At 37.9% G+C, this 27707-nt stretch overlaps 1 protein-coding gene and 1 long non-coding RNA gene across 3 annotated transcripts in view; one reads left to right on the plus strand and one right to left on the minus strand.

The window, feature by feature from the left end:
• Positions 1-85: 85 nt before the first annotated feature.
• Positions 86-27252, minus strand: LOC108384074 (uncharacterized). The gene is made up of 4 exons (XR_005055357.2): positions 27119-27252; positions 25979-26078; positions 5893-5943; positions 86-291 (listed from the first exon to the last, which is right to left on the minus strand). It is a non-coding gene; the product is annotated as an uncharacterized lncRNA (long non-coding RNA).
• PKN2 (protein kinase N2) overlaps positions 27221-27707 on the plus strand; it is a 138331-nt gene continuing 137844 nt past the window's right edge. The window contains exon 1 of one of the 2 annotated variants that reach the window (XM_073234241.1): positions 27221-27580. Coding sequence is in view for 1 of the 2 variants with exons in the window: in XM_036996329.2 (XP_036852224.2) it covers positions 27533-27580 (48 nt within the window). In the remaining variant the exon portion in view is untranslated. The remainder of the gene's footprint in view (positions 27581-27707) is intronic. The other variant, XM_036996329.2, reaches the window with a different exon arrangement.

Genomic DNA, 27707 nt, shown 5'->3' on the forward strand with positions numbered 1-27707 from the left:
GTCCTAGCTTCCTCTCCTTATAAAAAATAAGTACTAGTAGTATTTTATAGGGTTGTTAGGAGGACAAAATATAAACCTTTTAGAATAGTGCTTGGCATAAATGTTTATTATTATAATATTATTACAGACATAAGAAATGTATTTAACCCATGTCAATATACACACATGTAACACAAGTTATGTTTCATCAAAAGTGATGGTTGATTCCAATGAGTATATTGGTCCAGGCACAGGTGGAGAGAAGAATCATTTCAGTCTCAGGGAGTTGAACTTAGAGCTGATAGAGGTTCTCTGGAGAGAGGGAAATTGAATGGATATTTTATTTAACTCTAAATTTTACTGTTGTTTCATCCTCTTTCCCTTTTTGTTCTTTACTATTTTACTCCTCTTGACTCAATTAAATAGGTGCCAATATAGTCACACAGAGAAATATAAAATAGTATAACACAGTTAGGTAAAAGCAGTAAAAGTAGAATTGTAGGGGCAATTTGACTTAAAGCTAGAACTCAAGTCTTAAACTCTGACAGTCTGAAGTGGAAATGAAGAACTTTCTTTTCTGTACCTTGGTTGATCATGTTAATCAGATCCCCCCAAATTTTAAGATGGAAATGAGGCCCTAACACATTCCCTTGATATTTAAGAAAACTGAATTTGGATTACATGTAACAGATTGATAATTGCTTGACAATTAGAGTTAAATAAATCATCCAATCATATATATCTAATATATACATAATCTGAAAATTATTATTTTTCCAATTGCTAAGTGTAAAAATCATAGCTATTCTATTTTTAACACTGATAGTAGGGCCTTGACTTAAATTTGAAAAATGTATAGATTTAAGAAAAGGAAGATTTTTAAGACTGATTTATGGATAAAATATGGATTGTTTTTCTTTTGAAAAATTTAAAGTTAGGATTGTTCTCTTGGGACAGGTTAGGTATAAATCACCTCAGAATTATAGATTTTTCATAGAATCCACCAAACCCTGAAATGAATTGAGGCTGTAGCTGTGGGATATTACACTTACTCTATATGTCTTACTTCACCAGTCCATTTCAAGTAATTTCTAATCAAGTGGGGTAAATAAGGAGGTAAGAAGGGAAGGCAGGTGGCCTAGGTCAGGGAAGAGATGGTGGTATATTGAAAAACATATTTTGCCCCTTATAGGTTTAACTACTATTTATCTACAAGCTATCTCTATCAAAGAGACCACATCAATATCACAACAAGTGTACAGGGAATGAATATGTAGAAAATCCTTACTATTATAGTTCCCAGGAATGTCCTTCTCTTCATCTGTTAACACTGCCTTAGGCAAAAAATGTCCTGTATGAACTACATACAGATGACAAATCAAACTTTAACACCTAGCGTTAGCTTTGTTTTTTTTATAAAGTCATTATAGCTTCAGGCCTCATTTACCTTTCAAAAAAAACAACTGAGTTGAGTGTATCCTTACAGCTAAAGAATTTAAACTCATCATTTATATGATAGGAGAAGGCCCAAATTGAGATCAACTGTCACTGGGTACCTAGGGCACTGAACCAGGTGCTAATGAAAAATTATTCATTCAGAGTTGCCATTACTGGAATTGTTAGTCTATATCATAAGCCAGTGGGAGGAGAAAAATGTGTTAGAAGGCTCATGAGTTTAGAAAGACAATTCAAAAGTGAAAATCTGGGGTAATGTAAAATCTGTTAAATAATCAACAGGCTGTAGAAATTATTTGCTTTATTATTGTTAACTCTAAGGCCAAATTCATAAGGTTAAACCAAGAAATTGAAAATGAGGAAATCCAGCTTATCTACCAATTATTTTAAACAATTACACCTGAATTTTAACACTATAGTTGTACCTATATGTCTACATGGTGAAGAAGTTTTTGTCAAACCCTTAATGATATCTTTAATAGCTGGCTAAAAAAATAAATAAAAAATGAGCATTTATTTTCCTTTATTTTGATGAACATCTGTATCTATATCTCTTTGTCTTTATTCACATATTGATGCATGTTATAAATACTGAATTTCAATTTTTAATATGGTTTGATCAATATAAAAGATTATTGTATAGTTGACTAATGTAACATATTTTATTAACTGTCTCAATACAAAGAATTATTTCTGAAATGTGTCTCAAATCAGGAAGGCATGTATTTTTTAGGTGAGTAATTATTTACTCCAAATACAGATTTTTATCAGTGTAAGAAAACAGTGAAAAAAGGAAGATGATAATATAGGTAAATCATTTACCAATACCTGTGAAGAATTTATACTAAGATATAAGCTGGGAAAAAATTAAATTCATGTCATAGTCTTTTGAGAAAAAAACCCTTAAAATATGTTTATACAATGAGTATATAGTGTGATTATATCTGCAATACTACAGACTTTAATAAAAACCCAATTTATAAAGTTGGTCGTTTTCATTCTTTCCTTTATATAGATAGTTCTTAGCTTTCCATCCTTACCATGTAAAAAACAGGAAACATTTTTCTACGTAGCAAATGAACTCAGGAGAAACTGAATATTTTCTCTGCAACCCCAATTTCAACTCAATAGATTAAGTATCCACATTGTTTGCAACTAAGTAACAGCTGTCTAAATTGCTTCAGAAATGTTTAGCAGATTGCTTTATAGCAGGATAACACAGTTTGAACCACAGTTTCTTGAATACATCTTGCTGAGACTTTATCTCATTCAAATGATGAAGGCAACTGAAGCATGGTATTTGAATCATCCACATTTTGCTCTGATAAATGGAACTTTAGGAAGCTCAAGTTGTGATATGTAACAAAGTAAAGCAATTGAAAAGTGGATCTCATATTTTACACCATTCAAACTGCTTGTGTGTGTGTGTTGATAAGATACTTTAAAATTTCATTCGGTGAGAGGCTTACATACAGTTCAACTGTAAAAGCAAAACACAGATTAGGTGAGTTATCTGCATACAAAAATACATATGCAAATGATTGTAATACTCTTCCAAAATAGCATCTTTAATAGGAAACCCTTCATAAGAATCTTTATAGTGACATAGTTTAAAGTTGTTTTTATAAGTACTTGTAACTAGCAGTTCTTATTTTTAATTAGAATAAACTGTATGTATGAACATGAAAAACGAGTACATATATACTTCTATTATAAATTTAAAAATTATGATCAAACAAGTTCTTATCAGTTCTTTTCTACTCATAATAAGCTTTCTATATACTAAATGCTATGGAGATTACAGTAGTCTGATTTTTATTATTTTTCACTCAAGCTTAAAATCTACTCAGGAAACATAAGAGTAAATATAACTGGGTCAAAATATGTGGTTTACAGATGTACCCTATTAAATCGTAGGTACTCTATAAATACTGTCAAATGAGTGAATTTACTGTAAAAGCTAAACTTTATTTTTAATTGGCTTAGATAATTTAAATGTTTCAGGAAAATTCTATCAATGGCAAGTTTGAAAAGAGGGATTATCTAAACATCCAGTTTGGAATATATGTTCCAGTTTTCTATTGCCACTTGTATCTATTGTGCCCCCATCCCTAAAGCACACAAACAATTTTATTATGCTTGCAAATTCTATGGTTCAGGAATTTGCACAGGGCATAGCAGGGATTGTCTCCTTCCATGTATTTGTGGCGTCAAATAGGATTATTTCATCAGCTGGCAACTTGGATGGATGGGGGCTGAAATAGCTGAGACTGGGAGGTCTGTTCCAAGATGGCTTCTTCCCTCACCTGGCTGGTACCTGGGCTGGGACGATTTGAAGTCTGGACTCAGGTAGGACTGTTGACCAAACACCTTCATATAGCCTCCCTATGAGGCTCTGGCTTCTCACAGAATGATGGCTGGGTTCCAGGAAAGTGTAGAGGGGATATTATTCTAGCACAGCAGTATGCTATAAATGTCAAAATATGTATGGTCTTTTTTTTTTTAACTGACACATTGAATGTATTTACTCTAGGCCCTAGAGGGTCTCACAGTTACAGATTTTGAGCTTGGATTTTAAAGCCTGAGTAGAATACTTTGCTGATGGAAAAAAATCATTGATTACAAATAGACACTGAATTGTTCATTAAAATCCACCCTGACCCTCTTAGTCAGTAAAAGTTGTGGCTAGACCCACGGCTAGTTAGAAAGTACATTTCTCAGCCTTACTGGAAGCTAGATGTGTTTAAATAACAACCTTCTCATAGTGGAATGGGAGCAGAAATTATGTGTGCTCATTTGGAGTCTGGGCCTTAAGACATACGACATATGATCCTCCAATGCTGTCTTTTCCTTCCACAAGGTAGGTCATGGAGTTCCTTGACACAGCTTCAATCATGCAGTTGAGAATAATGCCATAGTGGATGGTAAAGCAGTGAGAAAGAAGGAAGCTGGGTCCCTGGATGGCCTCATGGAGGAAAGCCAGCCTGATAACTTGGATTTCTTATCTTATGCAATCTTTGCATGTGAGAGAATAAAAAATTCCAGTGTTCTTTACACCATAATATTTGGGGCCTCTTTGTTATAAAAGTTTAGCTTTTCCCTAATTAGGACTTAAATACACTTTACTGAATAATAGCTGGGTGCTATTATTTAGAAATAGCAGTAGGAAAGCTACCTCCCTGCTGTCCACCATACACAAACCTCTTTAAATGTTTGGTATAATGGATTTTAAGTTCTTTGTGCCTACTGATTTTTATTGCATTTTACAGTTGCAAGAGTTTTCTGATAAAGGAAGCACTAGTAGTAAAAGGTTCATGCTTTCTATAAACATTTTTATGCATATATTCCTTTTTTCATTTTGACAAGGACAACCAAAATTTCTCATGTTCCACACCAATAATTCATTTGAAAAGCTCAGAAGCTTATAATTCTTTTGACATAGTAGGAGATCTTAAACTCTGGAAGCACAGAGATCACATTCCCATATTCACATGTAGAGAAACTTTATTAATTCAGAATCATCAGAGGCAATCTTACAGGTTAGAACAGCAGTACTCAAAGTATGGTTCAGGGGGTCTGCAAGGTCAAATCTATTTTCATAGTAATATTAAGATGTTGCTTGCCTTTTCCACTATTATTTTCCCACAGGTGTAGAGATTTTCAGAGGTGTGACATGGCATGAAGTTCTCATTCTGAAGGCTAATGAAATGTGAGCTTGTATATTCTTTTGTTCTAAAATATTCTTCAGTTTTAGCTCTAATACAGTACATATCAGAAGATATAACCCACATATACAAAAGCTCTTTGGTGTCTTCTATAATTTTAAGGATATAAAGGGATACTGAGTGTTAGAATAAAAAGTTTAGTGTCTCAATGGTGGTTAAAACATACTATCTTTTTCTTGACTACAAATACATAAAATTCAAAATGTTACAATTCATTTGATGGCTACATACCAAGCTAAGAAAATGGTATTTTCTGGTATCCCTTTCATGACAACATTGATATTTTTAGAAGAAATTCCCAAATGATCTTACTTGAAACAACAGTTGAAAATCAGAAGAACTTGAGTATGATCAAACTGTAACAGTCTGAGAAATGAGTAATATTTGCTTGTTAATCTATTGAGGGTAGAAAAAGAGAGGCGGACCCAGATTCAGAGTAAAAGGTATCACATCCTATAGCATGACCCCTCTTAAATCTTTGGTACCAAGTTAATGAATTCATAAATGCTTGAGAACTTGGTATTAGGGGTAACTGGTGAAGTTGAGCTTCAGGTCCATATTAATATTGGTGGAACCAAGGAACACAGGCAGTGAGGGAGTGTTGTGTGTTTGTGGAGGGAGAGAGAAGCAGGCAGCCTTCTGTAAATAACCTGCCAGAGTCTCAAAAATTGGATGAGAAGCAGAAGCTTTTGATTTTAGAGGCTGTGAAACTGGGCATTCAAGGCAAGCTTACCTGTTTCTGAGGGACAGGAAATGCCAAGCTGATAGTTAACCTAAAATATTTCTGTAATACAAACAGAAATATACACACATATCTATTCGTAAGTGATATAAGAATAGGCCATATAAGACACACAGACACACTTTAGTTTAGCAGTGGAACAGTATTTTATACAAGACTCTACAAAGAAATGTAAGTGCCCAAATAGCTTTGTCAAAAAGTGTTACAGGAAAGTTTATTCCAGGTTTAATATATACCTAGTGTTTATAATTTGTACATTTACCTGTGTCAGGATCTTTTGGGAATAGTAAGTAGACTAGATAAGGAAGGAGTCATTGGAAGAGGAGACAACAGTATTTAAGCTGGTCCTACTTACTTCTACTCTATAGCCAGACTGGTGGTGTCACTTTCTCTGATGGTTCTCACCTTGACTGAATGGCTCAGTTAGGACTATATGCTTGAGCACGCACACACACACACACACACACACACACACACACCACATTCACAGATTAACTTAAGCAAAAAGGGAGACTAATTAGGAGAACACAGGGAATCCAAGAACAAACATATACTAGATTTCCCAGAAGACTGGAACCAGAAAATGGTAACATATCAGGAACAAATTTAGCAATTCACCATCCCAGGGCCACAAAGTCTCTTGTTTCTGCTTCTATTTGCACATTACTGGATCATCCTATCTTTTAAATCTATTAGCTTTTCTCCATTTCCAGTGCAATGACTCTAGTATCCATTTTTGCCTGGAAGACTGAAATGACCTCTAAATTTTGCTCCCCACATCCACTCTTGCTCATTTCTGTTGTTCTCTTCACCATGGTCAGACAGAATTTTGTAAATGGAAATTTATTTAATGGTTTTCCACTGCTCCTAAGATAAATGTCAAAATCTTCAATATGGTGTAGAACTGGATTACTATTCACCTACATTTAATGCCCTTCGATATGGTGCCCCTTTCTGTCCCCTTGGTGCTCTCAGGCTTGGCAAAGATTTGGCAGATAAATAGTCAAAGTGAAATGTGAGCAACACTTTAAAAACCAGTGGGTGATATACCACTTTTCTTTTCCTTCTGCCATTACAATGGCAATATTCCAGATAGAGGCTGCCTTGTCAGCCTGAGTCCAGAGTGAAGATGACATGGAGCAGAGCCATGGTGGGCAAGTAGTACAAGAGATAAACAAACCTTATCATAGGCTCTTGAGATTTTTGGAATCATTTGTTCCTCAGCATAACCTAGCTTATTCTAACTGATATACACAATCTATGAGCTGTTTCTATTGTTCCATCTCTTTGCTACAGCCCCACTGGCCTTTCAGTGCTTACACAAGCTGCTCCTTCCTGCCTTAGAACATTTAGCTATGTTATTTTTCTCTTGTAAAGTTCTTTATACTTTTCCCCCCAGTTAATATTTACTCACCACTGAGATCTCAGCTTAAGTGTGAAGTACTGAGGAAAGGATGTTTGACCTATGTTTAAAGTACCCTGAATTCACCTTATTTGTCATTATGTCCCTTTAACTAAACTATAAGTTCCATGAAGACAAAGACCAGGTAGTGCTTTGGGAATTATACTCCCAGTGAGTGGAAGGAAGGATTTCTTTTCTCTTTCCAAAGGTCAGCTCTTTCTGCTTCTTTATACACATGGCAGAAAATGGTCATTCTAGCTCTAGAACCACAACAGCTCCCACTCTAGGGCCACCAGTTGATCAACATTCCAGTATTAATTCTAAATTCTCGAATAGAGAATCTGGTTGGGTAAACTGGAAGACATTCTGTCATAGTCCACCCATAGTTCGCCAAAAGATCTAGGTCAGTCAGGCAGAATCAACATGTCTACAGAGACTTCTGCTGCAGCAGATAGGGGCAATACTCAGAGAAGGGGATGGAGGCTGAGCAAACACCCCAAAGAGTATTGTTACAGTCACTATAGCTGACTCTACTGCGCTCCTGACTTTAACAACCTTGTTCTCAAAATTATCCTCATAGAACATACAAAGGAGTTATGGAAACAAGCCCTGAGGGGTTTCCCAAGGACGAAAAGTGTACTGACCAAGTAATTTTGACTCTGTCTCCCTGAGTTTTGCCTCTCTTCAGGGAGTCTCTTACTTTGACTACCACCTTTACTTCACTTTACTCCCTTGGGAATAGAAGATTACTCTTAACAGTACCTTAAAAACAACAACAACAAAACAAAAACGCCTTTCCCACAATTCTCTATAATGCTGTTGGGATAAGCTAGAATTTTCTAAAATACTTTATAAACATCAAGAACAAACAGGAAATAAAAAATGCAAGGCAATAAAAACTGTGTTTAACAAAGCAAAGATTCTGACTTTCCCTGGATATACAGTTCTTGTCTCATTTCACTTGGGATCTAAGTGAAAGGAGGACCCTTGTTATCTGAATATCTGAATGTCTGTCGGTCACCAGTAGCACAGAAGACAAAAAAATTAGTTCATCCCTACTAGGGTTTTCCCTGTAACATTTCTTCCATCTTACAAAAGAAAGTAGAAGATGAGATTAAAGATGGTGGTATGAGAGGTGAGACAGAGGCCTCCTCCCAAAACCACATATTATATGAAAATATAACTAATACAACTAATCCTGAAAAAGCAACAGGAAAGAAGGTTGCACCAGACTGCATACACCTGGAGAAAAGAACAGACCTCATGGAACAGGGTAACATACTAAAGCCATGATCTGGTGGGACCCAGGCCCTTCCCCCACTGAAACTCACTGGCAGGGGAAGAGAAAGAGAGTGGGGAGGGAATAGGGGCCTGGGACTGCTGAACACCTAGCCCTGGTGGTCTGCTCTGCGAGCAAAAACCTACATTGCATGGTGCTCTGGTGATTAGTGGGGTCGGAAAGCTAAGAAAGGTGGAATACCCAGAGAGACTGAGATTCCAGCCACTTGCGGAAAACAGGGATCCATATACAGATGCTCTGAGACGAAAGAAAAGCAGGAAGCCCGAGAGACTTCCTTCAGCGAGAGGGCTGTTAAAGGGCAAGGATTGCACAGAGCTTACTGATCAGGAGAAAGGACAGGCAGACAAAATTGTCCAGGCTCACTCTGCCCAGCAGGTTGGGAACTTTCTGGAGCTTCAGGTGATCCATCCCACTGGCAGGCTACAGAGCTCAGAGGCCCCACACGGTGATACACAGGCCGCTGCACCTTCCTCCTGGCCACCCAACACCTGACTCACAAACCAGCAGCCCCGGCCACGGTGTCAAGCCAGCCAGAGGAAAGCTCTACCTACGGCAGCTACAAACTGAAAGCATACAGTCATACACCTGTGTGCTCGGCCCACTGGTCTGGCAGTGGAGACAGGCATAGCAGGGAGGAAGCAGGAAACACCTCTTTCCTCCCCCCAGGAACCGGCATCACTCCCCTGCAATCCCTGACATCACTCCAGGGCCTGAGCAGCTCCAGAAAGTAGAGCTTCTAGGCACTACAGGGTGTCACATACAAATATGCAACGTCAAAGGAACCTAGTTCAAACCAAAATGCCACAAACAATGAAAAAATGGTCAAGTGAAACTGAACTCATCAAACTTCCTGAAAGAGATTTCAATATAAAAATCATAAACAAGCTCATAGAGACACAGAAAAATATTCAGGAACTCAGGAACAAATTCAGGATAGAGATCCAGTGATTACAGAATACAATGGAGGGATTTATTTATTTATTTATTTTTCACCTTTTTTTATTAAGGTATTATTGATATACACTCTTACGAAGGTTTCACATGAAAAAAACAATATAGTTACTACATTTACCCATATTATCAAGTCCACACCCAAACCCCATTGCAGTCACTGTCAATCAGTATAGTAAGATGCCATAGATTTACTATTTGCCTTCTCTGTGCTACACTGTTGTCCCTGTGACCCCTCACACAATGTGTACTAAACATAATACCCCTGAATCCCCATGTCCCTCCCTCCTGAACTGGCTCTGGCACCCCTCCCTTTTGGTAACCACTAGGCCCTTCTTGGAGTCTGTGAGTCTGCTGCTGATTTGTTCCTTCGTTTTTAACCCATTGTTATACTCTACAAATGAGAGAAATTATTTGACACTTGTCTTTCTCCATGTGGCTTATTTCACTGAGTATAACATCCTCCAGCTCCAAACATGTTGTTGCAAATGGTAGGATTTGTTTTTTTCTTATGGCTAAATAGTATTCCATTGTGTATATGTACCACATCTTCTTTATCTATTCATCTACTGATGGACACTTAGGTTGCTTCCAGATTTTGGCTACTGTAAAAAGTGCTGTGATAAACATAGGGGTGCATGTGTCTTTTTGAATCTCACAACTTGTATTCTTTGGATAAATTCCAAGGAGTGGGATTCCCAGGTCAAATGGTATTTCTATTTTTAGTTTTTTGAGAAACCTCCATATTGCTTTCCACAATGGTTGAACTAGGTTACATTACCACCAGTAGTGTAGGAAGGTTCCCCTATCTCTGCATCCTCGCCAGCATTTGTTATTCTTAGTCTTTTCAAAGCTGGCCATCCTTACTGGTGTGAGGTAATATCTCATTGTGGTTTTAATTTGCATTTCCCTGATAATTAGTGATGTGGAGCATCTTTTCAAGTGTCTGTTGGCCATCTGAATTTCTTCTTTGGAGAATTGTCTCTGCATATACTCTGTCCATTTTTTACATGGGTTATTTGCTTTTTGGGTGTTGAGGCATGTGAGTTGTTTATATATTTTGGATGTTGACCCCTTGCCAGATATGTCATTTACAAATATATTCTCCCACACTATAGGATGCCTTTTCATTCTGTTGATGGTGTCCTTTGCCATATAGAAGCTATTTAGTTTGATGTAGTCCCATGTGTTCATGTTTGCTTTTGTTTCCCTTGCTCGAGGAGATACATTCAGGAAGAAGATGCTTATGTTTATACTCAGGAGATGTTTGCCTATGTTGTCTTCTAAGAGTTTTATGGTTTCATGACTTACATTCAGGGCTTTGATCCATTTCGAGTTTACTTTTAACAATAATCCAGTTTCATTCACTTGCATATAGCTGTCCAGTTTTGCCAATATTAGTTGTTGAAGAGGCTGTCATATCCCCATTCTATGTCCATGGTTCATTTATTGTATATTAATTGACTATATATGATCAGATTTATATCTGGGCTCTCTAGTCTGTTCCATGGGTCTATTGTTCTGTTCTTGTGCCAGTACCAAATTGTCTTGATTACTGTGGCTTTGTAGTAGAGCTTGAAGTTGGGGAGCATAATACCCCCAACTTTATTCTTCCTTCTCAGGATTGGTTTGGCTATTCATGGTCTTTTGTGGTTCCATATGAATTGCAGAACGATTTTCTGTAGTTCATTGAAGAATGCTGTTGGTATTTTGATAGGAATTGCATTGAATCTATAGATTGCTTTAGGCAGGATGGCCATTTTGACAATATTAATTCTTCCTATCCATGAGCACAGGATGTGTTTCCATTTATTGGTATCTTCTTTAAGTTCTTTCAGGAGTGTCTTGTAGTTTTCACACTATAGGTCTTTCAGTTCCTTGGTTAGGCTTATTCCTAGGTATTACATTCATTTTGATGCAATCATGAATGGAATTGTTTCCTGTATTCTCTTTCTGCTAGTTCATTATTAGTGTATAGGAATGCAACAGATTTCTGTGTGTTAACTTTGTATCCTGCAACTTTGTTGAATTCAGATATTAGACCTAGTAGTTTTGGAGTGGATTCTTCAGGGTTTTCTATGTACAATATCATGTCATCTGCAAACAGGGACAGTTTAACTTCTTCCTTGCCAATCTGGATGTATTTTATTTCTTTGTGTTGCCTGATTGCCATGGGTAGACCTCCAGAACTATGTTGAATAAAAGTGGAGAGAGTGGGCATCCTTGTCTTTTCCCTGAACTAAAAGGAAAAGCTCTCAGCTTCTTGCTGTTAAGTATAATGTTGGCTGTTGGTTTGTCATATATGGCCTTTATTATGTTGAGGTACTTGCCCTCTATACCTGTTTTGTTAAGAGTTTATATCATGAATGGATGTTGAATTTTGTCAAATTCTTTTTCAGCATCTATGGAGATGCTCATGTGGTTTTTGTCCTTTTGTTGATGTGGTGGATTATGTTAATGGTTTTTCAAATGCTGTACCATGCTTGCATCACTGGAATAAATACCACTTGATCATGATGGATGATCTTTTTGATGTATTTTTTAATATGGCTTGCTAATATTTTGTTGAGTATTTTTGCATCAGTGCATCAAGGATATTGGTCTGTAGTTTTCCTTTCTTGTAGTGTCTTTGCCTGGTTTTAGTATTTGTGATGCTGGCCTCATAGAATGAGTTTGGGAGTATTTCCTCTTCTTCTACTTTTTTGGACAACTTTAGGGAAGATCAGTATTGGGTCTTCAGTAAATGTTTGATAAAATTCAGCAGTTGAAGCCAGCTGGTCCAGGTATTTTGTTCTTAGGTAGGTTTTTGATTACTGATTCAATTTTGTTGCTGGTAATTGGTCTGTTCAGACTTTCCATTTATTTCCAGATCAGCCTTGGAAGGATGTATTTTTCTAGAAGGTTGTACATTTCTTCTACGTTATCCAGTTTGTTAGCATATACTTTTCCTTAGTATTCTCGCATAGTTCTTTGTATTTCTGTGGTATCTGTAGTGATTTTTCCTTTGTCATTTCTGATTGTTTATGTGAGTAGACTCCCTTTTTTTCTTGATAAGTCTGGCTAGGGGTTTATCTATTTTGTTTATTTTCTCAAAGAATCAGCTGTTGTTTCATTGATTCTTTCTATTGTTTTATTCTTCTCAATTTTATTTATTTCTGCTCTGACCTTTATTATTTCCCTCCTTCTACTCACTTTGGGCCTCATTTGTTCTTCCTTTTCTAGTTTTGTTAATTGTGAGTTTAGACTGCTCATATGGTATTGTTATTCTTTCCTGAGGTAGGCCTGTATTGCAATATACTTCCCTCTTAGCACGGCCTTCACTGTGTCCCACAGATTTTGTGATGCTGTATTATTGCTGTATTTGTCTCCATATAATCCCTGATCTCTGCTTTTATTTTGTCATTGATCCATTGGTTATTTAAGAGCATGTTGTGAAGCCTCCGTGTGTTGGTTGTATTTTTAATTTTCTTTGCATAATATATTTCTAGTTCATAAATTTTGGTCTGAGAAGTTGATTGGTACAATTTCAATCTTTTTGAATTTACCGAGCCACTTTTTCTTGGCTAGTATATGATCTATTCTTGAAAATGTTCCATGTGCACTTCAGAAGAATGTGTATCCTGCTGCTTTTGGGGTAGAGAGTTCTGTACCTCTCTGTTCTAATGTGTTGTTCAGTGCCTCTCTGGTTGATCTGCCCTTTGGAGTAAGTGGTGTGTTGAAGTCTCCTAGAATGAATGCATTGAATTCTATTTTTCCTTTTAATTCTGTTAGTATTTGTTTCACACATGTAGGTGCTCCTGTGATGGGTGCACAGATATTTATAATGCTTATATTCTCTTGTTGGACTGACCTCTCTATCATTATGTAATGTCCTTTCTTGTCTCTTGTGACTTTCTTTGTTTGGAAGTCTATTTTGTCTGATACAAGTACTGCACCTCCTGCATTTTTCTCCCTATTAGTTACACGAAATATCGATTTCCATCCCTTCACTTTTAGTCTGTGTATGTCTCTGGGTTTAAAGTGAGTCTCTTGTAGGCAGCATATAGATGGGTCTTGTTTTGTTATCCATTCACTGACTATGTCTTTTGATTGCTGCATTCAGACCATCTACATTTAGGGTGATTATCGATAGGTAAGTACTTATTGCCATTGTAGGCTTTAGGTTTGTGATTACCATAGGTTCAAGGTTAACTTCCTTACTATCTAAGAGTCTAACTTAACTCAGTATGCTATTATAAACACAATCTGAAGGGTTTTTTCTCCTCCTTTTTATTCCTCCTCCATTCTTTATATATATTAGGTATCATATTCTATACTCTTGTCTATCCGTTGACTGACTTTGGGGGTTGTTGATTTAAGTTTGCATTTGCTTAATAATTAACTATTCTACTTTCTTTACTGTGTTTATTTTACCGCTGGTGACAGCTATTAAACCTTACATCCATCTGTAGCAGTTCCTCCAAAATACACTGTAGAGACTGTTTGTGGGATATAAATTCTCTCATCTTTTGCTTATCTGGAAATTGTTTAATCCCTCCTTCAAATTTAAATGACAATCTTGCTGGATATAGTATTCTTGGTTCGAGGCCCTTCTGCTTCATTGCATTAAATACATCATGCCACTCCCTTCTGGACTGTAAGGTTTTTGCTGAGAAGTCTTATGATAGCCTGATGGGCTTTCCTTTGTATGTGATCTTATTTCTCTCTATGGCTACTTTTAATCATCTGTCCTTATCCTTGATATTTGCCATTTTAATTATTATATGACTTGGTGTTGTCTTCCTTGGGTTCCTTGTTTTGGGAGATCTGTGCATCCCCATGACCTGAGAGACTATCTCATTCACCAGATTGGGGAAGTTTTCAGCAGTTACCTCCTCAAAGACACTTTCTATCCCTTTTTCTCTCTCTTCTTCTTCTGGTACCCCTATAATGTGAATATTGTTCCATTTATATTGGTCACACAGTTCTCGCAATATTCTTTCATTCTTAGAGATCCTTTCTTCTCTCTGTGCCTCAGCTTCTTTGTATTCCTCTTCTCTAATTTCTATTTCATTTATCATCTCCTCCACCATAGCTAATCTGCTTTTAAAACCTTCCATTGTATGTTTCCCTTCTGATACTGTGTTTCATAATGATTGGATCTCCAACTGGAATTTATTCCTGAGTTCTCGAATATTTTTCTGTACCTCTATGAGCATGTTAATGATTTTTATTTTGAAATCTCTTTCAGGAAGATTCATGAGGTTGATTTCACTTGAATCTTTCTCTGGTGTATTCATAATTTTACTTCAAATCAGGTTCCTTTGACGTTTCATACTTGTATGTGGTGCACTTCAGTGCCCAGAAGCTCTACTCTCTCGAGCTGCTCAGGCCCTGGAGTGATGTTAGGGGTTGCAGGGGAGCGATGCTGGTGTCTGCAGGGAGGAAAGAGCTGTTTCCTGCTTCCTGGCTGCTATGCCTGTCTCCATTGCCAGAACCAGTTGGTTGAGCACACATAAGCCTCTATGCTTTGCGTTTGTAGCTGCTATAGGCAGGGCTTCCCTCTGGCTGGCCTAACATTAGGGTAGGGGCAGGCCAAGAGGAAGGCACAGCAGGATGCGTATCACAGATGGTGGCCTTGGAGCTGTGTAGCCAGCCATGGGGCTGGAGCATCTGAAGATCCTCAAAGTTCCCAACCTGCTGGGCAGAGTAAACCCAGACAATTTTGACTACCTTTCCTTTCTCCTGAGCAGTAAGCTCTACCCAATCCTTGCCACTTTTGAAGCCCTCTTACTGTTAGGAAGTTTCTCTAACTGCCCCCCTTTTTTTTGTCCTAGAGGCAGCCAGATATGGATCCCTGTTCCCCACAAGTGGCTGGAACCTCAGTCTCTCCAGGTATTCTGTGTGTCTTAGTTTCCCAACCCCCCTAATCAGGAGAGCACCATGAAGTGAAGGTTTGTGCTCCCAGAGCAGATCTCCAGGGCTAGGTGTTTAGCAGTCCCAGGCTTCCACTCCCTCCCTACTCTGTTTCTCTTGCTCCAGCCAGCGAGCTGGCATGTGGGAAGGGCTTGGGTCCTGCTGGGCCATGGCTTTGGAACATTATGCTGTTCTGGGAGGTTTTTCTTGTCTCCAAGTTTATGCAGTCTGGCGTAGCTCTCTATCCTGTTTCTTTTTCATGATTAGTAGTATTAAGTATATTTTCATATTATATGTGGTTTTAGGAGGAAGCTTCTGTCTCTTCTCATGCTACCATCTTTAATCTTCTCCCCTACAATGCAGAGATTTAAAAGCAGATTATATGTGGTGGAGGAGACATTAAATGAAATAGAAATTGGAGAAGAGGAATACAAAGAAGCTGAGGCACAGAGAGAAAAAAGGATCTCTAGGAATGAAAGAATACTGAGAGAACTGTGTGACCAATCCAAATGCAACATTATTCATATTATGAGAGGTACCAGAAGAAGAAGAGTGAGAAAAAGGGATAGAAAGTGTCTTTAAGGAGGTAACTGCTGAAAACTTCCCCATGGAAGTCTACAGACCTCCCAACACAAGGGACCCAAGAAGGACAACACCAAGTCATATAATAATTAAAATGCAAAGATCAAGGAAAATGACAGACTATTAAAAGCATCCATAGAAAGAAAAAGATCCCATACAAAGGAAAATCCATCAGGCTACCATTAGACTTTAGAGCAGAAACCTTACAGGCCAGAAGGGAGTAGATGATATATTTAATGCAATGAAGCAGAAGGGCCTCAAGCCAAGAATACTCTACCTGGAAAAGTTATCATTTAAATTTGAAGGACGGATTAAACAATTTCCAGATAAGCAAAAGCTGAGAGAATTTACCTTCCACAAACCACTTCTACAGTGTATTTTGGAGGGACTGCTATAGATGGAAGTGTTCCTAAGGCTAAATCGCTATCACCAGAGGTAATAAAACCACAGTAAAGAAAGTAGAACAGTTAAATACTAAGCAAATGCAAAATTAAATCAACTACCCCTAAAGTCAGTCAAGGGATAGACAAAGAATACAGAATATGATACCTAATATAAATAAAGAATGGAGGAGGAATAAAAAGGAAGAGAAAAACAAAAAACAAACTTTAGATTATGTTTGTAATAGCATACTAAGTGAGTTAAGTTAGACTCTTAGATATGAAGGAAATTACTCTTGAACCTTTGGTAACCACAATTCTAAAGCTTATAATGGCAGTAAGTACATACCTATCAATAATCACCCTAAATGTAGATGGTCTGAATGCAGCAATCAAAAGACACAGACCATATCACTGAATGAATAAAAAGAAAGACCTGTCTATATGCTGCCTACAAGAGACTCACTTAAACCCAAAGACATACACGGACTGAAAGTAAAGGGATGGAAAAAGATACTTCATGTAACTAGTAGGGAGAAAAAAGCAGGAGGTGCAGTACTTGTATCAGACACAATAGACTTCCAAACAAAGAAAGTCACAAGAGACAAAGAAGGACATTACATAATGATAGAGAGGTCAGTCCAACAAGATAATATAAGCATTATAAATATCTATGCACCCAACACAGGAGCACCTACATGTGTGAAACAAATACTAACAGAATTAAAAGGAAAAATAGAATTCAATGCATTCATTCTAGGAAACTTCTACACACCACTCACTCCAAAGGGCAGATCGGCCCAAGAGAAAATAAGTAAGGACACAGAGGCACTAAACAACACATTAGAACAGACGGACCTAACAGACATCTACAAAACTCTCTACTCAAAAGCAGCAGGATACACATTCTCTCAAGTGCACATGGAACATTTTCAAGAACAGACCATATACTAGGCCACAAAAAGAGCCTCAGTAAATTCAAATGGATTGCAATTGTACCAACCAGTTTCTCAGACCACAAAGATATGAAACTAAAAGTCAATTATGCAAATAAAATGAAAAATCCCACAAACACATGGAGGCTTCACAACATGCTCCTAAATAACCAAACGGATCAATGAGCAAATAAAAACAGAGATCAAGCAATATATGGAGACAAATGACAACAATAATTCAACACCGCAAAATCTGTGGAATGCAGAGAAGGCCATGCTAAGAGGGAAGTATATTGCAATACAGGCCTACCTCAGGAAAGAAGAACAATACCATATGAGCAGTCTAAACTCACAATTAGCAAAACTAAAAAAAGAAGAACAAATTAGACCCAAAGTCAGTAGAAGGAGGGACATAATAAAGATTAGAGCAGAAATAACTAAAATTGAGAAGAATAAAATAGAAAGAATCAATGAAAGTAAGAGCTGGTTCTTTGAGAAAATAAAGAAAATAGATAAACCCCTTGCCAGACTTATCAAGAAAAAAAGAGAGTCTACTCACATAAACAGGATCAGAAAAGACAAAGGAAAAATTGCTACATATACCACAGAAATACAAAGAATTATTAGAGAATACTATGAAAAATTATATACTAACAAACTGGAAAACCTAGAAGAAATGGACAACTTTCTAGAAAAATAGAACCTTCCAAGGCTGACCAAGAAAGAAACAGAAAATCTGAACAGACCAATTACTGGCAACGAAATTGAACTAGTAAGCAAAAACCTACCTGAGAACAAAAATCTTGGACCAGATGGCTTCACTGCTGAATTTTATCAAACATTTACTGAAAACCTAATACCCATCCTGCTTAAAGTTTTCCAAAGAGTAGAAGAAGAGGGAATACTTTCAAACTCATTCGATGAAGCCAGCATCACTCTAATGCCAAAACCAGGAAAAGACACTACAAAAAAAGAAAATTACAGACCAATACCCCTGATGAACATAGATGCAAAAATACTCAACAAAATATTAGTAAACCGAATTCAAAAATACATAAAAAAGATCATCTATCATGATCAAGTAGGATTTATTCCAGGGATGCAAGGATGATACAATATTCAAAAATCCATCAGCACCATCCACCATATCAACAAAAAGTAGGACAAAAACCACATGATTATCTCCATAGATGGTGAAAAAGCAATGGACAAAATTCAACATCCATTCATGGTTAAAACTCTCATATAAATGGGTATAGAGAGCAAGTACCTCAACATAATAAAGGCGATATATGACAAAACCACAACCAACATTATACTTAAGAGCCAGAAGCTGAAGCTTTTCCTTAAAGATTGGGAAGAAGACAAGGATGTCCACTTTCCCCTCTTCTATTCAACATAATACTGGATTCAATGCATTCACTCTTTAAGATTGGGAAGAAGACAAGGATGCCCACTTTCCCCTTCTCTATTCAACATAGTACTGGAGGTCCTAGCCATGGTAATCAGACAACACAAGGGAATAAAAGGCATCCAGATTGGCAAGGAAGAAGTTAAACTGTCCCTGTTTGCAGATGACATGATATTGTACATAAAAAATCCTAAAGAATCCACTCCAAAACTACTAGATCTAATATCGGAATTCAGCAAAGTTGTGGGATACAGAGCTAATATGCAGAAATCTGTGGCATGCCTGTACACTAACAATGAACTTGCAGAAAAAGAAATCAGAAAAACAATTCCATTCACCTAAAATACCTAGGAGTAAACCTAACCTAGGAAGTGAAAGACCTATACTCTGAAAACTACAAGACACTCATGAGAGAAATTAAAGAAGATATGAATAACTGGAAACACATCCTGTGTTCATGGATAGGAAGAATTAATACTGTCAAAATGGCCATCCTGCCTAAAGCAATCTACAGATTCAATGCAATTCCTATCAAAATACCAACAGCAGTCTTCAACGAACTACAGAAAATTGTTCTGCAATTCATATGGAACCACACAGGACCCCGAATAGCCAAAGCAATCCTGAGAAAGAAGAATAAAGTGGGAGGGATCTCACTCTCCAACTCCAAGATCTACTACAAAGCCACAATAATCAAGACAATTCGGTATTGGCACAAGAACAGAACCATAGACCCATGGAACGGACTAGAGTGCCCTGATATAAACCCAGCCATATATGGTCAATTAATATATGATAAAGGAGCCATGGACATACAATGAGGAAATTACAGCCTCTTCAATAGCTGGTGTTGGCAAAACTGCACAGTGACATGTAAGAGAGTGAAACTGGATTATTGTTTAACCCCATTATACAAAAGTAAACTCGAAATGGATCAAAGACCTGAATGTAAGTCATGAAACCATAAAACTCTTAGAAGACAACATAAGCAAACATCTCCTGAATAAACATGAGCAGTTTCTTCCTGAATGCATCTCCTCATGCAAGGGAAACAAAAGCAAAAATGAATTCATGGGACTACATCAAACTAAAAAGTTTCTGTATGGCAAAGGACACCATCAACAGAACAAAAAGTCATCCTACAGTATGGGAGAACATATTTGTAAATGACATATCCAACAAGGAGTTAACATCCAAAATATATAAAGAACTTACACACCTCAACACCCAAAAATCAAATAACCCAATTAACAAATGGGCAGAGAATATGAAGAGACAGTTCTCCAAAGAAGAAATGCAGATGGGTAACAGACACAGGAAAAGACGCTCCACATCACTAATCATCAGGGAAATGCAAATTAAAACCACAATGATATATCACCTCAAACCAGTAATGATGGCCAGCATCAAAAAGACTAAGAACACCAAATGCTTGCAAGGATGCGGAGAAAGGGGAACCCTCCTACACTGCTGGTGGGAATGTAAGCTAGTTCAACCATAGTGGAAAGCAATACGGAGGTTTCTCAAAAACTAAAAATAGAAATACCATTTGATCCAGGAATTCCACTCCTTGGAATTTACCCAAAGAATATAACCTTTCAGGTTCAAAAAGACATGTACACCCCTATGTTTATCACAGCACTTTTTACAATAGCCAAGATACGGAAGCAACCTAAGTGTCCAGCAGATGATGAATGGATAAAGAAGATGTGGTACATATACACAATGGAATATTATTCAGCCATAAGAAACAAATTCTAGCATTTGCAACAACATGGATGGAGCTGGAAGACATTATGCTCAGTGAAATAAGCCAGACAGAGAAAGATATGTGCCAAATGATTTCCCTCATCTGTGGAGTATAATAAAGAAACAAAACGGAATGAACAAAATAGAAGCAGACTCAGAAACTCCAAGAAGGAAATAGTAGTTACAAAATGGAAGGGTGGTGGGAGGGGTGTGAGGAGCAAGGGAGGAGGGGATTGAGGGGTATTATGTTTAGTACACATGGTGTGGGGTATCACGGGGAGAACAAGTGTAGCACAGAGAAGGCACATAGTGAATCTGTAGCATCTAGCGGCATTGGGGTATAGGTGGGGACTTGATAATATGGGTAAATGTAGTAACCACATTGTTTTATCATGTGAAACCTTGTTAAAAGTGTGTATCAATAACACCTTCAGAAAAAAATTAGAAAAAAAAGAATAGATCATACACTAGGCCACAGAAGAGCCTCAGTAAATTCAAAAAGATTGAAATTGTACCAACCAGCTTCACAGACTACAAAGGAATGAAACTAGAAATAAATTACACAAAGAAAATGAAAAATCCCACAAACAAATGGAGGCATAGAAACATGCTCCTAAATAACCAATGGAACAAAGACCAAATAAAAACAGACATCAAGCAAAATATGGAGACAAATGACAACAATAATTCAATGTCACAAAATCTGTGGGATGCAGTGAAGGCCATGCTAAGAGGGAAATATATTGCAATACAGGCCTACCTCAGGAAAGAAGAACAATCCCATATGAACAATCTAAACTCACAATTAACAAAACTAGAAAAAGAAGAACAAATGAGACCCAAAGTCAGTAGAAGGAGGGACATAATAAAGATTAGAGTACAAATAAAGAAAATCAAGAAGAATAAAACAGTTGAAAGAATCAATGAAAGTAGGAGCTGGTTCTTTGAGAAAATAAACAAATTAGATAAACCCCTAGCCAGACTTATCAAGAAAAAAAGAGAGTGTACACACATAAATAGAATCAGAAATGAGAAAGGAAAAATCACTATGGACATGACAGATATACAAAGAATTATGAGATAATATTATGAAAAATTATATGCTAACAAACTGGATAGCCTAGGAGAAATGCACACATTTTAGAAAAGTACAATCTCCCAAGGCTGATCCAGAAAGAAACAGAAAATCAAAATCGACCAATTACCAGCAACAAAATTGAATTGGTAATCAAAAACCTACCTGAGGACAAAACTTCTGGACCAGATGGCTTCACTGCTGAATTTCATCACACATTTAATGAAGACCTAATACCTATCCTTAAAGTTTTCCAAAAAGTATAAGAGGAGGGAATACTTCCAAACTCATTCTATGAGGCCAGCATCACTCTAATACCAAAAACAAGCAAAGACACCACAAAAAGAAAATTACAGACCAATATCCCTGATGAACACAGATGCAAAATACTCAACAAAATATTAGCAAACCGAATTCAAAAATACATCAAAAAGGTCATCCATTATGATCAAGTAGGATTTATTCCAGGGATGCAAAGATGGTATAATATTAGAAAATACATCAACATCATCCACCACATCAACAAGAATAAGGACAAAAACCACATAATCATCTCCATTGATACCGAAAAAGCATTCAACAGAATTCAAAATTCATTCATGATAAAAACTCTCAACAAAATGGGTATAGAGGGCAAGTACCTCAACATAATAAAGGCCATATATGAGAAATCCACATCCAACATCATACTTAACAGCAAGAAGCTGAAAGCTTTTTCTTTAAGATCGGGAACAAGACAATGATGACCACTCTCCCTACTTTTATTCAACATAGTTCTGGAGGTCCTAAACATGGCAATCAGACAACACAAAGAAATAAAAGGCATCCAGATTGACAAGGAAGAAGTTAAACTGTCCCTGTTAGCAGATGACATGATATTGTACATAGAAAACCCTGAAGAATCCACTCCAAAACCACTAGATCTAATATCTGAATTCAGCAAATTTGCAGGATGCAAAATTAATACACAAAAAATCTGTTGCATTCCTATACACTAATGATGAAATAGCAGAAAGAGATATCAGGAAACAATTCCATTCACAATTGCATCAAAACAAAAAAATACCTAGGAATAAACCTAACCAAGGAAGTGAAAGACCTATACTCTGAAAACTACAATACACTCATGAGAGAAATTGAAGAAGATACCAATAAATGGAAACACGTCCCGTGTTCATGGATAGGAAGAATTAATATCGTCAAAATGGCTATCCTTACTAAAGCAATCTACAGATTCAATGCAATCCTATCAAGATACCATCAGCATCCTTCAATGAACTAGAGCAAATAGTTCTAAAATTCATATGGAACCACAAAAGATCCCGAATAGCCAAAGCAATCCTGAGAAGGAAGTATAAAGCTGGGGGATTATGCTCTCTGACTTCAAACTGTGCTACAAAGACACAGTAATCATGATAGACAATTTGGTACTGGCACAAGAACAGAACCATAGACCAGTGAAACAGACTAGAGAGCCCAGATAAAAACCCTAGCATATGTGGTCAATTAATATACTATAAAGGAGCCGCGGACATACAATGGAGAAATGACAGCCTCTTCAACAACTGGTGTTGGCAAAACTGGACAGCTACATGCCAGAGAATGAAATTAGATTATTGTCTAATCCCATACAAAATAGTAAACTCGAAATGGATCAAAGACCTGAATGTAAGTCATGAAAACATAAAACGGTTAGAAGACAACATAAGCAAAATGTAAACAGGAGTAACTTTTTCCTGAACGTATCTCCTCAGGCAAGGGAAACAAAAGCAAAAATGAACACATGGTACTGTATCAAGCTAAAAAGCTTGTGTACAGCAAAGGACACCATCAGCACAACAAAAAGGCATCCTATAGTATGGGAGAATATATTTGTAAATGACATATTCGACAAGGAGTTAACATCCAAAATGTATAAAGAAATCACACGCCTCAACACCGAAAAAGCAAATAACTCAATTAAAAAGTGGGCGGAGGATATGAAGAGACAATTCTCCAAAGAAGAAATTCAGATGGCCAACAGGCCCATGAAAAGAAGCTCCACATCACTAATTATCAGGGAAATGCAAATTAAAACCACAATGAGATATCACCTCATACTAGGTAGGATGGCCAGCATCAAAAAGACAAAAAACAACAAATGCTGGTGAGGATGTGGCAAAAGGAAAACGCTCCTACACTGCTGGTGGGAAAGCAAGCTAGTTCAACCATTGTGGAAAGCAATATGTAGTTTCCTCAAAAAAAATAAAAATAGAAATACCATTTGACCCAGGAATTCCACTCCTAGGAATTATCCAAATACAAGTTCTCAGATTCAAAAAGGCATATGCACCCCTATGTTTATTGCAGCACTATTTACAACAGCCAAGATATGGAAGCAACCTAAGTGTCCATCAGTAGATGAATGGATAAAGAGGAAATTGTATATATACACAATGGAACACTATTCAGCCATAACAAAGAAATCCTACCATTTGCAACAACATGGATGCAGCTGGAGCATATTATGCTCAGTGAAATAATGAGGCAGAGAAGGACAAGTACCAAATGATTTCCCTCTTTTGTGGAGTATAACAATGAAGCAAAACTGAAGGAACAAAACAGCAGCAGACTCACAGTTTCCAAGAAGGGACTAGGGGTTACCAAAGGGGAGGGGGAGGGGAGGCTGCATTGGGTGAGAGGGACATGGGGATTGAGGGGTATTATGATTGGCACACATGGTGTGGGGGGGATCATGGGGAAGACAAGGTAGCACAGAGAAGGCAAATAGTGACTCTGTGGCATTTACTACACTGATGGACAGTGACTGCAATGGGGTATGGGTCTTGGACTTGATAATACGGGTAAATGTAGTAACTATATTGTTTTTTCATGTGAAACCTTCATAAAAGTGTGTATCAATAATACCTTAATGGAAAAAAAAGAAAGTAGAAGATAACATTTTCTATCTTCTTATTATTGTAACTATTTCTATATGTCCATGGTCATTTCCACTTCTTAAAGACTTAAATTATCTATGAGAAAATTTCAAAAGTACCTATATAACTAGTAATAAAATTCAGGTATTTTTGAGGTCTGTATCTTTTACATAGACACTTGTAAAAAAGAAAAAAATTTTTCTTTTTTATTAATATATATTAGAAAATGAATTGAGAAGAACTATACTTAGGATGCCCTAAAAACTCTTGCAAATAGGGACTGAATACAGTTCTTCTGAATCAACATGATAGGGGTTTCCATTAAACCTTTTTCAAGTGGGCTTATTTTTCATGTCTTATTATTTCCCCACCCCAACCCCACCCCCCAACAGAAACTGTGAGCTGGGTAGTAGTTTTTAGCTCAAATGAAACCAATTTATTGTTTAAACTATCACATCTTCCAGATTATCAAGCAGTTTTTATATTGTCTTGGCCTCCCTTTTTTTTATTGTACTGTTTACCTCATCATAACTAATCTCAGAAATAATTCCTGTAACTTTAAAAACATTTTGTTTGTTGCTTACATTTACATGTGATATGTAAAATTAAAATTACTAATACTAGTTTTAGCAGTAGAAATATGTAAAGTTGGAGAGTCTCTTTCTATGCTAAAAAGTTTGGGACTATAATGCTGATTCAGTTTAAATGAGGATTATATTTTAAAGTATGTACAGTAGCCTAGTGTATGTTCAAACATGCGTGGGATTCACAATTAGGAGATGTAGTTTCTTGTCTCAATTTCTGCCATTAAGTAGTAATGTTGCCATGCTCCTAAAGAGTAAATTATGGCTTATTTTCTTCTAAGACATAAGCTAGACATTTTGTCTGTTCTAAAATTTCATGGTGCTAAAATGTAAACATTTTCTCTGTTATATCTCAATTTATTTGTAAAAAGAATACTCATGACTGTATTTTTAAGTCCTTACATAGGTAATTTTTAATTCCATTATTATTAAGCACCCACTAAATGACAGTGTTCATGTCAGACATCTCAAATCCATTATGGAGTAAGGAAAGGTAAAAATAAGCAAAATGTACCTGCATGGACTTAATGTCACTGAATTGTGCACTTAAAATTGTTGAAATGGTAAATTTATGTTCATTTTATCACACATACAAAATATATATGTGTATGTATCTGAATGCAGTGCATCACTAACATTTTGTGACTGCCATTTAAAGTTGTATTATATTTGTTTAGACACAAGTCTGTTTCTCCAAAGGACTCAGTCACTCCAGGGACAATGAGTTACTTAAGCCTAGATATAACTCCAGGGCCTAGAACTGTCTGTTTCTTAGATACCAGGGAAGTCAATTATATCCTGGCTTTTCCAAGTGTTATTTCATATATTGTAAATATAATTTTCAACCAAAGCAATGCATTAAACCCATAAAGTTGTAAAAATTTAAAATACACACCATAAAATTTCTTTATCATCTATCATGAGTTGAAGTTCTGAAAGCATGGTCACAGAACTAGAAACCTTCAAAAAATGTCTGTCAAATTAATGCGTGAGACCTGAGAAGACAAAAAGATAAACATACCACCTAGAGTCAGCCCAACAGATCTTACAGGGAATATAAGAGGAGTACATAATAGGGTACTTAAGAATGCCAACTAAGCCCTTTAAGTAGCTAGCTAACTAAATAACCCCACCCCTACCACTTTCTCCACGTAGCTTTTAACAGAGCCATTGCATGTCAGCCTCAAATAATCAAAAGTAAGGCAACTGCCTATTATATCCATTCACTGCTCAGACAAAAGTTGGAGACTTTGATTTCTTTAATACTGTAGTGTCAGTTTTTAAACCTAAACTTAACACTACTTAGCTGTATGTTACTAATGAACAGGTTAGCTTGTATATTTACTACACCAAATAAAGTTGGCATTTTACTATTCGTGGGGCTGATCCCGCCCTACCTCCTTCAATTGATTCAATTAAAGCCATTCAGGAAGCCAGATAAATTCCAAATTCAGTGGAGTTGTACAGCCCAAACCATAGTAGTTCAGCGCTTGAGAAAAGGAATCTTAAAGGCTGTGCATTAAAAGTTGCAAGGGACCACGAGCCACTAACATTTCCTGAAAAATACAGACCACACCCCAGTTTAGCCAGCTGGTGCACCTCACGGGTCGGAAAGGCGCAACGGGGATAGAGGGAACAAAAGTCAAAATTAATAGTTTAGGTCCACAGTGGAGGCGAGGGACGGGGAAAATCTATGAAGTTTGAGTCCTAAAACTCTTTGGATTGTGGAGGTTATAGAGGGGCCCCTTTAAGTTAGGCCTTAACTTCGCAAGCGGCACTGGGAGAAAACAACCCAAAAAACAAGAGAGTAGGCTCCCGAGTTCAATTTTAGCATTCACGGTGGGGCCCGTTAAACGCAACTGGAAAGCGGGCGTGTGTTGTCTGGCTTCCTCTTCCCGCCTCCCACGAGACGCGGACCCGGGCCTCTCTCATTTTCACCCCGGCCAGGTCCACTAGTTACCCGCGCCGCAGACGGGAAGCCGCCCCGCCCCCCCCGCGCCGCTCCCGCCCTCCAGGTCCCCTCCGCCCCACCTACCCCTGCCGGCGGGAGGTAGCGGCCGCAGCCGTCACGTGTCCTGGCAGCCGCCAAGTGAGGCCGCTTTTGCGACGCAGTGACAGCCAAATGGTGCGACAGGAGGAGCTGCAGCCGCGGCCGCAGCGCCCCGCACCGAGGAGCTTGAGGCGGCTCTTGGTTTCGCCCAGCGGGAGCGACAGAGTGAGCGTCCGGCGCTGGCGGGCGACGAGTGGGAGCCCGCTACGAGTGCCCTCGCTCCCCGCCGCTTTCCATGAACCGGGCGAAATAAGCCGCGCCGCTAGCAGGGGCTGCGCCTCCATGAATCCCTAGTTTATTTCTTTCTCTCCCTGCTGCTCACCCCCCACCCCGGTCCCTCCCGCCTTCTCCCTCCGCCGGCGGCGGCAACGTCCAGGTGCGGAGTCCAGGCAGAGCGCAATGGCGTCCAACCCCGAGCGGGGGGAGATTCTGCTCACGGAGCTGCAGGTAAGGGCCGTGGCTCGGGCGGCAGGCGCTGGCGGGGGAGCGGGAGAAAGTCTGCGTGTGTCCGGGGCCCCGGGAAGCCGTGCGGCCGCCGCACCCCTACCCCGCTAAGTGCGGAGACGGGGATGTC

Source organism: Manis javanica, chromosome 4, assembly GCF_040802235.1.
Source record: "Manis javanica isolate MJ-LG chromosome 4, MJ_LKY, whole genome shotgun sequence".
NCBI lineage: Eukaryota > Metazoa > Chordata > Mammalia > Pholidota > Manidae > Manis > Manis javanica.